Source organism: Erpetoichthys calabaricus, chromosome 14, assembly GCF_900747795.2.
Source record: "Erpetoichthys calabaricus chromosome 14, fErpCal1.3, whole genome shotgun sequence".
Classification (NCBI taxonomy): Eukaryota; Metazoa; Chordata; class Cladistia; order Polypteriformes; family Polypteridae; genus Erpetoichthys; species Erpetoichthys calabaricus.
In genome coordinates this window covers 26877071-26892453 of record NC_041407.2, presented here as the reverse complement: position 1 = coordinate 26892453, position 15383 = coordinate 26877071, and the positions used below count along the sequence as shown (strand labels likewise).

The 15383-nt window shown below is 42.2% G+C and overlaps 1 protein-coding gene across 1 annotated transcript in view; it reads left to right on the top strand.

Moving 5' to 3' along the window:
* The window catches only part of rptor (regulatory associated protein of MTOR, complex 1), a 61419-nt gene extending 46099 nt beyond the window's left edge, over nt 1-15320 (top strand). Inside the window, 15 exon segments of the mRNA XM_028819039.2 lie at nt 2257-2375; nt 2819-2922; nt 3043-3220; nt 3299-3409; nt 5305-5410; nt 5551-5665; nt 5745-5869; nt 6626-6730; nt 6943-6990; nt 7387-7493; nt 7611-7738; nt 7841-7927; nt 14409-14525; nt 14613-14742; nt 14821-15320. Coding sequence (XP_028674872.1) covers nt 2257-2375; nt 2819-2922; nt 3043-3220; nt 3299-3409; nt 5305-5410; nt 5551-5665; nt 5745-5869; nt 6626-6730; nt 6943-6990; nt 7387-7493; nt 7611-7738; nt 7841-7927; nt 14409-14525; nt 14613-14742; nt 14821-14889 — 1649 coding nt within the window. The 3' untranslated portion in view covers nt 14890-15320.
* Nucleotides 15321-15383: the final 63 nt, after the last annotated feature.

Below are 15383 nucleotides of genomic sequence, written 5' to 3'. Positions count from 1 at the left end.
ACACCCACGTATCCGAAGAGCGACCCTACAAAGACCTCAGGCAGAAGGTGGCATGGCTTTACCTAATTTTCAGTTTTATTACTGGGCAGCAAACATACAAGCCATAAAAACCTGGACACAAATAAATGAACATACACAAACCTGGTCCGCAATAGAAGTAAAATCCTGTAATACTTCTTTATACTCCCTGCTCTGCGCTCCAATAAATGCAAGTTATCGCAAATATACTAATAACCCAATTGTGCTTTACTCACTCAGAATATGGAACCAACTTAGAAAGCATTTTAAGATGGAGAATCTTTTATCTGTGGCACCTCTGCAAGAGAGCCACCTCTTTCAACCCTCGCAAACATATCCAGTTTTTAATACCTGGAAAAGTTTGGGATTAAAATGCTGAGAGATCTTTATATAGACAACATATTTGCATCCTTTGAACAATTACGTTCCAAATTCAACCTCCCAGCTACACATTTCTTTCACTATTTTCAAATTAGAAACTTTGTTAAACAGAAACTGCCTGATTTTCCTCACCTCGTACCCTCCACTATGCTGGAAAAAATACTGCTCAATTTTGAGGAATTTGACACCATTTCCGCATTATATAAAATCTTATTAGAGTCCCTTCCTTTCAAAGACCCAAGAGGACATTGGGAAAAAGATCTCTTGATCAGTATATCAGAAAAGGAGTGGAAGGTAGCAATGCAAAGAATTCACTTGAGCTCCATATGTGCAAAGCATAGAATTATTCAACTCAAAATTATATATCGAGCTCCTCTGTCTCATTTAAAACTGTCCAAAATGTTTCCAGGGCAAGATCCAACCTGCGAACGCTGCAACCAAGCTCCTGCCTCACTGGGTCACATGTTTTGGGCCTGCACCAAATTAACATCATTTTGGACCAAAATTTTTAAGTGCCTTTCAGACAGCCTTAGGGTCACAGTCCCTCCTAACCCATTAACCGCTGTGTTCGGTGCTCTTCCAGATGGACTTGAAGTGGAGAAGGACAAACAAACGGTGATTGCATTCACTACACTTTTGGCATGCAGACTTATTTTGTTAAATTGGAAGAATCCTAACTCTCCCCTCTGATAAGTCAGTGGGAAACCGATGTTTTATATTATTTGAAATAGGAAAAAATCAAATTCTCAGTTAGAGGATCCGTACAGAATTTTTTCAAAACCTGGCAGGATCTAATCAATAATATTTTAGAATAAGAGAAATAATTATTACCGCATTTATTTCCCTTCTCCATTTTTTATTTACCTATATATCTTCCTTTCTTTTGTTTATTTTTGCCCTATTAAAAAGCCTTAAGCAGTTCTCCTTTGGCTAAGCTCTCCTTCTCAAGGGTGGGGTCTGATTTGTCTTCAGTTATTTTTTATTATAAATTAATCTATATGTATGGAATGATTACAATAAAATTAATAAATAAAAAAAAAATCCTAGTAAGGTAGAATTCAACCTGATTGGGTTGGCAGTTTTTTTTTTCACTAATTGGTTAAAAGTCAAGAATGGGTTGAATTCCTAATAAGGTTGAAATTCATATTAACATTTACATTTGCAACATTTAGCAGACGCTCTTATCCAGAGCGACTTACAACAGTGCTTAGTAGTTTGACTGTTCTTCAGTCTTTAAGGCTAGGATTAAATCTACTGTCATTAAACAAGTTACTGCTGACCAAGTTGTACACAAAAAACCCTGCTAGAAAAAAAAATAGTAAGTTGTTAGTACAAATTTTTTTTTTTTTTTTTGAGAAAAGGGTAAAGTATGGGGACTTTAGTCCCCCAAGTGCTGTTTAAAGAAGTGTGTCTTCAGACGACGTTTGAAGACAGTGAGGGTCTCCGCTGTTCGTACAGCAAGAGGAAGTTCGTTCCACCACTGAGGAGCCAACACAGCAAAGAGTCTTGATGCATGTCGTCCTCTTTTTTTAAGTAAGGGTGGTTTGAGACGAGCAGTGCTTGATGTTCTGAGAGAGCGAGAAGTGACACGCTGCTTAACCAGTGCTGATATGTAAGGTGGTGCAGTTCCAGTTTTGGCCTTAAAGGCAAGTGTTAGGGTCATATGAGGAAGACTATCCTGATCAAGTAGGATTCAGACTGTAACGATTCTGATCAAGTGGGATGGAGATGGGTTAATTACTAATGAGGCAGGATGTAGGTTGGTAGGTGGGTTATTTGTGATTTCCTTACACTGGTGAAACTTAAACTTAGCAGTGGTGTCAACCTTGTAAAAGATTGTTTTTAATCTGTTTTCAGGTGTTTCTTTCAACAGTGTGTATACTCAAATATGGAGGGTGCTGCTTCACCTCGCAGCTGACCCTTTTCCTGAGGTTTCAGACCTGGCCATGAAGATCCTTAATAGCATTGCCTACAAGGTAAAATTATGGTCCTTTCTCTAGTTAATGTCTGGCAGCTGTCATCCAGCTCACTCCATTTCTTCACTGACACCCACTGACTTTGATGGAGGTGACCTGGCACTTGAAAGCTGATGTTATTAGCTGCTCACTATTCCATATGGTGGCTCTTACTAAATGCTGCATCTGTCTCGGATTCAGTTTATTTAGTCCTACAGTTGTGCTTAGCTAGCCCCTGGTTAGCTTCCATTAGTTCTGCATGGATAATGGATTGTACTAGTAGAAGGCACTGAGTGGACAGATGCTGATGAACAAATCTCAATGAAAGGGAGTTCTCTAACTAATTTGTCAGTGCTGTGGTCAGCCTTAATACTCATCAACTCTTGTTGCCTATAAGTTCAGTGTGGTAGATAGAAGTCCATTGTTATATTTTCTCATCTTTCATGTCTTTGCTTCCAAATCAGGCAACAATGAACGCCCGTCCTCAAAGGATCCTGGACTCTGGCTCCCTCACCCAGTCTGCTCCAGCCAGTCCAACCAGTAAGGGAACACACATTCACCAGGTGGGGTGAGTTTTCTCCACTTGAGTCATAGTGGCTTCTGTTGGCATGTTGGTGCACTAGTCCACTTCCAGTGAACCTGTTTATTGAATGTAATTCTGTCTAATTCTTCCTTTCTCCTTTTACAGAGGCTCTCCACCGATGCCCAGCACCAGCAGTTCCAGCCTGACTAATGAAGTACCGAAGCCCCCTGGGAGGGAACTCCCTTGTGTCAGGCCGGCATACACACCCCCAGTGGGAGGACAAGCGCCACATTCTCACCAGTTTCCTAGGACACGCAAAATGTTTGATAAAGGCCCAGATCAGGTAGAAGTGAATTGCTAGAATGTTTACTCTATCCAGCTGCCAGTAGCAATCTTACCCCACTGTGTTGTGTCATTTCAGATGGCTGATGATAATGAGGAGGGAGTTGGACACCGGAACTTCATCACAGCAGCTATGCAGACGGGTCTGTGTGACTGGAGTGCCAAATACTTTGCACAGCCTGTCATGAAGGTTAGAGGGAACTACTTCAGTTTCATCAGTTAGTGAACTGAAAATGCAAGTGTGTGGGTGAAGATGTATGCATGCATGCATGCTAATCCCCCATAGTCCATCTGTATCTTATGTGTGTACCTATACTAAGTTTCTTTGTCTGTTGGTATCTTAATGTTTGTGATTGTAATCTGAGCCACACTATCTCCTTGGTTTGTGCACTCAGTGTTCCCCTGTGGTGTATGCAGTGTGTATAGATGTGCATGCTTTGTGTCCACTCACACTTAATCGTTGATTTCCAAGATTGTCTTCGACAACTGCACATGTTCATACGTGGTGCAACTTGCAGCCAATGTCTTACATATGCATATTTATTTTGAGCTCCAAATTTGGTCTTTTCTACATATTTATATGGTGACTCTTACAGCGTTTTCACAGCTAGTTCGTTTGGTGTGGGTTTTTCACACTCTGGTACAATTTCCCCAAAAGCCTGGTTGATTTAGGTAGATGTGAATACATCGACTGCACTCTGGTGCAGACCAAAAGAATTGGACCAAGATTCTTTGGAAAGGGTGACCTTGGTGCGGTACCAATCAAACCCTGGAACAGTTTGCATGAGGTATGAATATGATCCAACAAGGGACCAATCAAATAATAGCAAATACTGTGCATTACATGTAAAATTGTGCATGCTGAGGTAGTCAAGCTAAGCATCTGCAGTCCTCTATTAGGAAAGTACATTCACAGTATAATGAGATGAGGGGTTAACATGGAGCATTAAAAATAAAAACGGGTAAATATGTACATAGGTACAAGTCATACACAATTTTAGATAAAACAACTTGCAAGATTACCTGTCAATCAGAGCAAGTCTAGCACCTGATCAGGTATCTGATACATGGGTCTTGTGCACGTAATCGTACAGCAGTTGACAAAGGAAAAAAGGTAAATTAATTTTTGATCAGGTTGATAAAAATACATACAGAGGTGGTCAGAAACAAACAAAAGCACCCTGTGAGACTGATGATCAAGCCCCCTAATATTACACCATGAAAGCACATTTGGGGTATACTCTCAGTGCGGTCACTTTTAGTGCATGATGTGAATACTCATTTTTACATGTATAGTAAATATTAATTAAACATTCCTAAAGGAACACTATTAACAAATAGCTATAGGAGTTATGATAGTAGATGCGATAACATAAATTGACTTTACATTCATATGATGGCCACTGAGGAGTAAATACGCAACATCATATACATACGTGAAACTCGCATGTCTACTGTCATAAAACTAAAGCATATTAGTGGATGCCCTCAACAGAGTGTGCTGCCTTTTGTACACTAACCCATTTAAAACATGGTCTTTTCAGATCACACATAGTAACTGCACATACTTTTCAAGTATTTTTGTAGTTATTTGATAATAGCCATTTTGCTCATAGAACCATGTTTGGTAAATACACATAATTATGGAAAATGTGGTGGTGAACAAACACAATTGTTTTCAATTCTCAAAGATTGTCCTGAGGGAAAAGTAAATTTTTCCTTAATGATAGAAGTCCAAGATACGCCCACAGGATGTTTATTGATATGTTTGATTTGCTTGAAAGTTTGCAGGGCAATACACAACCAAACTGACTGGAAAGTTAAAGTAACACATCCTCCCAATGGACTATGAGTGTGAAACCGCCTTTAGTGCTCTATGTCTCCCATGCATATGTGCTAGGTACCCCACATACACTTGTGTGCATATAGTGTGTCTCAACGGGATCGAAATGAAACTGTATTGTGTTTGTGCATGTGCAGAGGCCCTCGGAGTTTCCTCTATATGTCTTTAAATGAATGAACCAGCTCATTGAGCATCTGTTTTTGAAGATGAAGCTTGTCCTGTGACGCTGTCTCTGTTTTCAGATTCCAGAGGAGCACGATGTTGAGAGTCAGGTGCGCAAAGAGAGAGAGTGGCGATTCCTCCGTAATGCACGTGTGCGGCGCCAGAGCCAGCGCATCATACAAAGAGGTGAGAGGATAGTTTGTAATGTGATATTCACATAGGTGATCTCCGTGTCAGGATAGTGCTGCACAGTGTTCATGTGTGCTAATAATGCAAATATCTCCAGCTCCAGCAAATAAAGGCCATTTCTTGCCATTTTTAAATAGGTGTCACGCGGTTGGATGACCAGATTTTTATCAATAGGAACCCCGGAGTTCCTTCAGTGGTCAAGTTCCACCCTTTTAGCCCTTGTATTGCTGTGGCAGATAAAGACAGCATCTGGTGAGTTGTTTGCAGCCCATTAAGTAATATAGGGTGTCATACACAGGCTTCCTAAAATGTGCATCCTTGTTCCCAACAGCTTCTGGGACTGGGAAAAGGGTGAGAAGTTGGACTATTTCTACAATGGAAACCCCCGCTATACGAGGATTACGGCAATGGAGTACTTGAATAGCCATGACTGTTCCTTACTGCTCACAGCAACAGGTAAGCCCATAGCATCTCTGGTTTCAAAAACCCAGTTCCCCCCAGGTCTCTTTGTGGAGCTTACATTGCACCTCTGCCCTACTTTACTTTGTTTGAAATACCGCTTACAAAACATAGTGTTTCCGAACCTCCTGATGACTCCTAGCCTCTGCCTCATTGCTCTTATACTCCTAGAAACAAACATTTGTTTGCTCAGTAGTCTTTTGTACAGTTTTACCTGAAAGTGCAGAGGAAGAATTGAAACTACATAATGGTCAACCTACAACACACTAATAAAAGCATGCCGGACAACACAGTGCTGAAAAAAATGACTTGGGTTACAAATGCAGGTAGGAAAAATGTGCGCAGCCACAAATGCACAGAGATAGTAGAGGGTCACTATACTGTGTAATGTACAGGGCCATGAAGCAAACATCTCTCTATTATAAAAAAAAATCTTGGAAGGAGACGATACGTGATTTTCTCGGAGACACTTTAACGTCCCACGAGACAAGGCAGTGAGACAAAAGAACAGCTGCTGTACAAGATTGTAAATGATGGACACGCAGCGCGACAAGCAGAACACGCAGCTGGCAGCTAATATCTCCTTAGCGTGTGTTCAGCCCTTTTAACGTTCTATGCCTGTGAGAAAGAATCCTTTGACGTAACAGACTGTGTCCCATTAATTTGTCTGATGATTGGGTGCAGGCTCTGAGCCCACTATCATACCACCCTAGAATTTCTGAAGATCATAATGCAACTTTGTCTTTTGTGCAGATGATGGTGCTCTCAGAGTATGGAAAAACTTTGCTGATCTGGAGAGGAATCCCGAGATGGTCACTGCCTGGCAGGGGTTGTCTGACATGCTACCCACTACTAGAGGTTGTTCCGTCTGTTAATACCTGTGCTTTTGGGTTGTAGACTAAGAGACATGGAATGGATAGAGTTGTTTACATGTTAACAAGTACATTAGAGAATGGGACTCCAGGCTCTTCTGTCCATCTTTTTTGATCAAGCACTTGTACAAGGCCTGGGTTATCTGTGCTATATATATGTATGTGCTCTGAAAGTGTCACTCTTCCTCTCTCATGCAGGTCTGGCTCGAAGAGTTTCTATCTATCTTGACCGAAGTAAGCAGGGAGGTAAGTATTTTGTAAGGTCCCTGAAGGGGAGAAAGAAAAGGAGGCAAAGGTTCAAAGAGTGGAATCAAAATCTAAATCTCAGAATGGATGATGACGTCAGTAGACCACAGTGGGGTTCCCTAGTCTTGTTTGAGTGACGCACTTTATAATTAATAATGCAGAAGTTCCTCTTGATGAAAGAGAATTTGTGAGAGTGCCTGGAGGAACACTGGTTTTTGCTTTGAGACCCAAGGTTGAGTAACGGGTGGGTGTAAAGAAGTTTGAGTGCTGTTGTGTAATCCTAGGAGTTTGTTGTTGGGGATATTGGGGTTCCCCTTGAGGAAAGATGTTTTGTGTGTAATGAAAAGGTCAAGACAAGCAGGTAATTTTCCAGACTGATGTTTTCTCTGCATGCAGGGGCAGGAATGGTGGTAGACTGGGAGCAAGAGACCGGTATGCTGATGACTTCGGGAGATGTGCGCATCATACGCATCTGGGACACAGAGAGAGAGATGAAGATTCAGGTAAGAATGCAGCATGCATGAGGCAGTGCTTCAGTAAAAGGGAAATCTGGTGCCATCTGTAGCACGTCACAGAGTCACTTAGTCTAAGAGAGCTGATTGCCTCTGCTGTCTCCTCAGGACATCCCAACGGGTGCAGATAGCTGTGTCACCAGCCTGTCTTGTGACTCCCAACATTCCATCATAGCTGCAGGCCTGGGCGATGGCTCAGTGAGGGTCTACGACAGAAGGATGGGCCCAAATGAATGGTACTTATGACTTTTGTCACCCCAATCAGTGTGCTGGGGTTGGGCATGGGGATGATTGCAGTGGACAAACTCTGACATTTATGTGTTTTTGTGTTCCTGCAGCAGAGTCATGACCTATCGTGAGCACAGTGCCTGGGTAGTCAAGGCGCACCTACAGAGGCAGGTGGAGGGCAGCATCATCAGTGTCAGGTACACCCCAGTGTGCATGTCTGTTTACTGTGTGGTGAAAAAATATTTGCCCACTTCTTGATATCCTTTATTTTTCTACAGTTGTTACAGTAATTGGCTTCATATCTTTAAACAAAATGTAATATTAGATAAAGGGAAGCAGACTAAAAATTAACACCATTTCTAAATTACCACCTAATATTTTTCTGTAAAAAAGTTATACTGCACATGTGAAAAGGTAATTCCCCCCTTAGTTACTCACTCAAACAGTTGACCAAAGTTAATTGATAATTAGACTTAGCTGAGTAACCACAGCCAGACATGATTGCAGCCATCCGGGCTGAATCTAAAGCTCTTACAGTGAGAGTGAAGTCATCCCCACAAGGTTTCTTGAAGAACACCATGCCTCAATCAAAGAAAATTCAAAAAGAGATTAGGAAAAATGTTGTTGAAACTTACCAGTCAGCAAAGGGTTACAAAGCCATTTGTAAGGATATCAGAAATCCATCACATCATGTTGACAGCCATTATCTTCAGATGGGTAAGATTTGGAACAGTAGTATGTCTTTCATGGAAAAGCCCACCCATCAGAATTACTCCAGTGGTACCTCTACAGTTCCTTTTGGGATTCTCAGCAGTTTCTTGAATAACATCCAAAGAACTGCAGGGCTCTCTAGTCTCCACTAAAGCTGGCATCACATTTCATGACTTCTAGTTGGATGGATGTCAAACTTGACAACAGCAATTGCTGATCTCATCACCTGCGAATATAAGATTGCACAACTATTAACTGTGGGAGATAACAATTTCAAACATCTAGCACTCTCATTTTATGATAACAGCAATAATGTGCTGCCCAACAGAGCTGGCTCTGTAAAAATGCTGTTCAGGTACAGCGAGTAGAGCTGTACTCTCTGAACTTATTTTTTTTCCTTCCATTCTGTTATGTAAAACACAAGGGGGCTCTGCCCCCTGCTCGCTTCGCTCGCCTACCCCCAGTGTTGGGTATCCTGAAATACATTGTTTGTATATCCGTTAGTCGAGCTCGTTCATTTTGAACCCGTGCCTGCTTTGCTTCCGCAGTTTCAGACGCGCGTTTACTTCACTCTGCAGTGGTGCCACTCACAATATGGCGGTGACGCCTGTGCCTTCACTCCGCAGTAGTGCCATTCACAATATGGCGGTGAAGCCTGCGCCTTCCGTACTTTATGGACCCGTGGGGCCTCCGTAGCCTCTTCCGTTTGAATCTGGGCTGCAGCGCAGAGTCCTCTTATTTGTGTGGCTGTGTCGGTAGTCGTTAGCCATGGGCGCGTTGTTGCTTCATTACTCATTCACGTCAGTTGAGGTCTTTCGTTTTTGGGCCGTGACTCCTTCGTGCGCGGTGGATAAGACTTCGCGTGCGGTTTATGAGACGCGCGCTGTATGCGCCAGCGCATTACGCGCCTGCGCTGTACGTCTCATGGTCCCATCGCCGTGTCCCTGCGTCCATGCCATCCGGTTTACCATTCTCGGTTAGTAATATGGATGAGACATCAGACAGACATGCCTCTCTTCTGTTTGCAAGGTCCAAAAACCCACATTATTTAATCCTCATGCCTGCATTGTATGTATAGTTAATACTTGTTATTTGCCCGTTGGTGTTACGTTCCTGACAAATCTTGTGGATACTGAAGCATTGATCTTATGGGGAAAAATGGGGTTAGGTTCTGGGGGGGAGACGAGGTTGTGTGGACACACCTGCCCCTCCGCTGTCTCCCCTTGAGGCAAGGTAATAGCCCTTCCACTGCTTCACCTACAGAAACCTTGTGATGACTTTTACTTCCACTGTAGTCCAGTTGTATCGTCTTCTAAGCGCTCTGATAGAGGCCACGAGTGATCGCAGCAGAATCAATCTTAGAAACTCACTACACCAAGCAATTGGTTGTAGTGACGAGTGGTGTACAGTCATGGCCATAAGTTTTGACAATGACACAAGTATTGGTTTTCACAAAGTTTCCTGCTTCAGTGTTTCTAAATCTTTTTGTCAGATGTTTCTATGTTATACTGAAGTGGAATTACAAGCATGTCATAAGTTTCAAAGGCTTTTATTGACAGTTACATTTAGTTTATGCAAAGAGTCAGTATTTGTAGTGTTGGCCCTTCTTTTTCAAGACCTCTGCAATTCGCCCTGCCATGCTGTCAATCAACTTCTGGGCCAAGTCCTGACTGATGGCAACCCATTCTTGAGTTTGTCAGAATTAGTGGGTTTTTGTTTGTCCACCCTCCTCTTGAGGACTGACCACAAGTTCTCAATAGGATTAAGGTCTGGAGAGTTTCCTGACCATGGACCCAAAATTTTGATGTTTTGTTTCCCGAGCCACTTAGTTATCATTTTTTGCTTTATGGCACTGTGCTCCATCATGCTGGAAAAGGCATTGTTGGTCACCAAACTGTTCTTGGATGGTTGGGAGAAGTTGCTCTCCCATTCTTTATTCATGGCTCAGGATCAGGGCACCACCAATGCAGAGCATGCTCAGAAATGGCAGCAGGCAGGTGTGAGTGCATCTGCACGCACAGTGAGGTGAAGACTTTTGAAGGATGGCCTGGTGTCAATAAGGGCAGCAAAGAAGCCAAGAAAAACATAAGGGACAGACTGATATTCTGCAAAAGGTACAGGGATTGGACTGCTGAGGACTGAGGTAAAGGCATTTTCTCTGATGAATATCCTTTCCAATTGTTTGGAGCATCCTGTGTCATGCCAACAGTAAAGCATCCTGAGACGTGTATGGGTTTGCTTCTCAGCTAAATGAATGCATAAAGAATGGTACCAAAACATCCTCAGAGAGCAGCTTCTCCCAACCATCCAAGAATGGTTTGGTGATGGAGCACCGTGCCATAAGGCAAAAGTGAAAGCTAAGTGGCTCGGGGAACAAAACATCGAAGGTTTGGGTCCATGGCCAGGACACTCCCCAGACCTTAATCCTATTGAGAATTTGTGGTCAATCCTAACGAGGTGGGCGGACAAATAAAAACCCACAAATTCTGACAAACTCCAGTCATTGATCATACAAGAATGGGCTGCCATCAGTCACGATTTGGCCCAGAAGTTGATTGACAGCATGCAAGAGGAAATTGCAGAGGTCTTGAAAAAGAAGGGCCAACACCGCAAATACTGAGTCTTTGCATAAACTAAATGTAATTGTCAATAAAAGCCTTTGAAACTTATGAAATGCTTTTAATTATACTTCAGTATACCATAGAAACATCTGACCAAAAGATCTAAAAACACTGAAGCAGCAAACTTTGTAAAACCAATACTTGTGTCATTCTCAAAACATTTGGCCACAACTGTAGAAACAAAGAGCGGGTACTTAATCAGTACAAGCTCAAGACCCACACTTTACTGGGAATTCCTTGTAGAAGGGAAACAATTGGTTGTCCCAGTTCCCATCGTGAATAGGGTTCAATTACTTACCCATGCTTCTTGGCACTGGCCACACACATTTTGATCCATTCAGTTTAGTATGCGTGTGGCCATGGACATCTAAGGGCATTCATTACAGACCTGTTACTACTCAATCTCAAGCATTGCTCCTGTGCAGTAGGCCTCTTGAATTTTCGTTTTTTTTTTTTCTGCTACACATGGCCACAAATACAACCCCATGAAGTCCTTCTCCACCCCATCCTGTGGCCCGTAGCGAGGACCTTATACACGAATATGCACAATTAGTCTATGGGTGTTGTCAAAACAGGTTACACTTTCATAACAGTGGATATCTGAATCCACGGGAACGGAACCCGCAGATAGCAAGGATTTTCAAGTGAGCAAACAGAAGCTGTCCCTATAATTTAAGGCAAATCGACCCTGTTTGATTTTGTTGGGGCAAATTGCAGACTGTTTGTACTCAGTCATTGGAGATATCAAACTGCATGACTGGCTGTCATGGGAATGCACCGCAACTACTCCCAACTCTCTTAAGATTATGTAAGTAAAGTCTGCAATTAAAAATCACTGTAAAAATTGTGCAGTGTGACAGGATGTTAAGGTCAGTGGCCATGGGAAAGAAACGAAGTGAAAACTGGATTCATAGAAGAGTACAAATTTGGAAACCTCTTAATCCAGTATCAAAATCAGTGCTCATTTTACAGTTGCAAAGAAACAACTGGATAATCTCCAAGCCATTTGGAATAATGTTTTCTGGATAGATGAGTCAAAAGTACAACTATTTCAGTGATTTAAGTCCCAGAACATCTGGTGTAAAGCTAATACAGCATTCAACAGTAAAACATCATACCTACAGGTGCTGGTCATAAAATTAGAATATCATGACAAAGTTGATTTATTTCAGTAATTCCATTCAAAAAGTGAAACTTGTATATTAGATTCATTCATTACACACAGACTGATGTATTTTAAATGTTTATTTCTTTTAATGTTGATGATTATAACTGAGAACTAATGAAAGTCACAAATTCAGTATCTTGGAAAATTAGAATACAGTATTGTGAAAAGGTTCAATATTGAAGACACCTGGTGCCACACTCTAATCAGCTAATTAACTCAAAACACCTGCAAAAGCCTTTATATGGTCTCTCAGTCTAGTTCTGTAGGCTACACAATCATGGGGAAGACTGCTGACTTGACAGTTGTCCAAAAGACGACCATTGACACCTTGCACAAGGAGGGCAAGACACAAAAGGTCATTGCTAAAGAGGCTGGCTGTTCACAGAGCTCTGTGTCCAAGCACATTAATAGAGAGGCGAAGGGAAGGACAAGATGTGGTAGAAAAAAGTGTACAAGCAATAGGGATAACCGCACCCTGGAGAGGATTGTGAAACAAAACCCATTCAAAAATGTGGGGGAGATTCACAAAGAGTGGACTGCAACTAGAGTCAGTGCTTCAAGAACCACCACACACAGACGTATGCAAGACATGGGTTTCAGCTGTCGCATTCCTTGTGTCAAGCCACTCTTGAACAAGAGACAGCGTCAGAAGCGTCTCACCTGGGCTAAGGACAAAAAGGACTGGACTGCTGCTGAGTGGTCCAAAGTTATGTTCTCTGATGAAAGTAAATTTTGCATTTCCTTTGGAAATCAAAGTCCCAGAGTCTGGAGGAAGAGAGGAGAGGCACAGAATCCACATTGCGTGAGGTCCAGTGTAAAGCTTCCACAGTCAGTGATGGTTTGGGGTGCCATGTCATCTGCTGGTGTTGGTCCATTGTGTTTTCTGAGGTCCAAGGTCAACACAGCTGTCTACCAGGAAGTTTTAGAGCACTTCATGCTTCCTGCTGCTGACAAACTTTATGGAGATGCAGATTTCATTTTCCAACAGGACCTGGCAACTGCACACAGTGCCAAAGCTACCAGTACCTGGTTTAAGGACCATGGTATCCCTGTTCTTGATTGGCCAGCAAACTCGCCTGACCTTAACCCCATAGAAAATCTATGGGGTATTGTGAAGAGGAAGATGCAATACGCCAGACCCAACAATTCAGAAGAGCTGAAGGCCACTATCAGAGCAACATGGGCTCTCATAACACCTGAGTAGTGCCACAGACTGATCGACTCCATGCCACGCCGCATTCCTGCAGTAATCCAGGCCAAAGGAGCCCCAACTAAATATTGAGTGCTGTACATGCTCATACTTTTCATGTTCATACCTTTCAGTTGGCCAACATTTCTAAAAATCCTTTTTTTGCATTGGTCTTAATTGATATTCTAATTTTCCGAGATACTGAATTTGGGACTTTCATTAGTTGTCAGTTACAATCATCAACATTAAAAGAAATAAACATTTGAAATACATCAGTCTGTGTGTAATGAATGAATCTAATATACAAGTTTCACTTTTTGAATGGAATTACTGAAATAAATCAACTTTGTCATGATATTCTAATTTTATAACCAGCACCTGTACTACAGTGGCAGTGTGATGGTGTGAGATTCTTTGCTGCCACAGGACCTGGAATACTTGCCACGAAGGAATAATAAATTATGCACTTTACCAAATGTTCTTAAGGAGTTTGTCTGGCTGTCTGATTGTGACCTGAAGTTCAAGTGGAATTAGGTTATGCAGCAGTACTGACCCAAACCACAAAAGGAAATCTACAACTGAATGGCTCATAAGCAATAAAGTTCAAAGTTTTGTAGTGGCCTACTTAAAGTCCTGACATAAACCCAAGAGAGATTCTGTATCAGGACGTGAAACAAGCAGTTCAGACCTACCAGTGTGCCTGAATTGAAGCAGCTTTGCAAAGAAGAATGGCCTAAAATTTATGATTATTGCCAGTAATGGTGCTGCAACCAAGTATTGAAACTATGGCAGCAGTTACTTTTACCCATTGATGGTAGGCGTAGGCTTACTGAATAAGCTTGTTTCTTGAATAAAGAAAGTATTGATTTTAAAAACTCGATTGTTTATTCATTCATGGTCCTTTCCTCTAAATTGGATTTTGTCTAAAGATCTGAGACCACTGTGTTTGTCTGTACGTCTTCTTCACTAATTGATGTGCTTTGCTCTAGTGTCAATGGAGATGTGCGGTTCTTTGAACTAAGGATGCCTGACTCTGTTAATGTACTACAGACGGTGAAAGGTCTGACAGCATTAGATATCCACCCTCAAGCCAATCTTTTCGCCTGGTGAGTGGACTTGTAGTTTGGTGGGAGAATGCGGGCATTTTGTAGCTCACAGGGCTCTCACTTCCACATCTTGCCCATTTCCTTTAGTGGTTCCATGAACCAGTTCATTGCGGTGTACAACTCCACTGGTGATGTCATCAGTAACATCAAGTACTATGATGGCTTCATGGGCCAGCGCATTGGGGCCATTAGCTGCTTGGCCTTCCATCCATACTGGGTAAGTGTGTCATGTGGGAAAGGGCTCTTATGGATTGAGATGATGGCCATTCTTACAGCCTGTTTTTTCTGTCTACAGCCCCACTTGGCAGTTGGCAGCAACGACTACTACATGTCCATCTACTCTGCAGAGAAGAGGATGAGATAACAGAAGGGTTGGCAATTCTGTCCACTGAGGCGGCTACTCCCCTCTTGTATGTGTATATAAGTGCTTATACAGATTAGAGACGCATCTTAGACACGCCTGGGATGTAATGTCTTTTTAAAATTTATTTGAGCTTTCAGGAAAGCCTGTATTTAAATATGTTCAACACTGACCTCCCCAACCCCCACCTGGCCAAGGATGGCTGCTGTGAACTTAAGACATCCTGCCAGGTGCTCATTTGCTCTCCTCACTACACTGTCCTGCCTTGCAAGACAAGAGCGACAGCCCCCGTTGAAGGAGATGGAGGAAATCATCGATGGGAGCTTCTGTTCACTGAGATGCCACCACCAAATCTGGGGTCTGACTGACGGTCCTCCAAAATACATTTGTAACATTCTGAGAAGAAAAATAAAATCTTCAGGTTTTCTCCACAATTCTGTTGTTTGTCTTTACATTTGTAGCCACAGCCAACATAAACACACTGACCAGTAGCTATT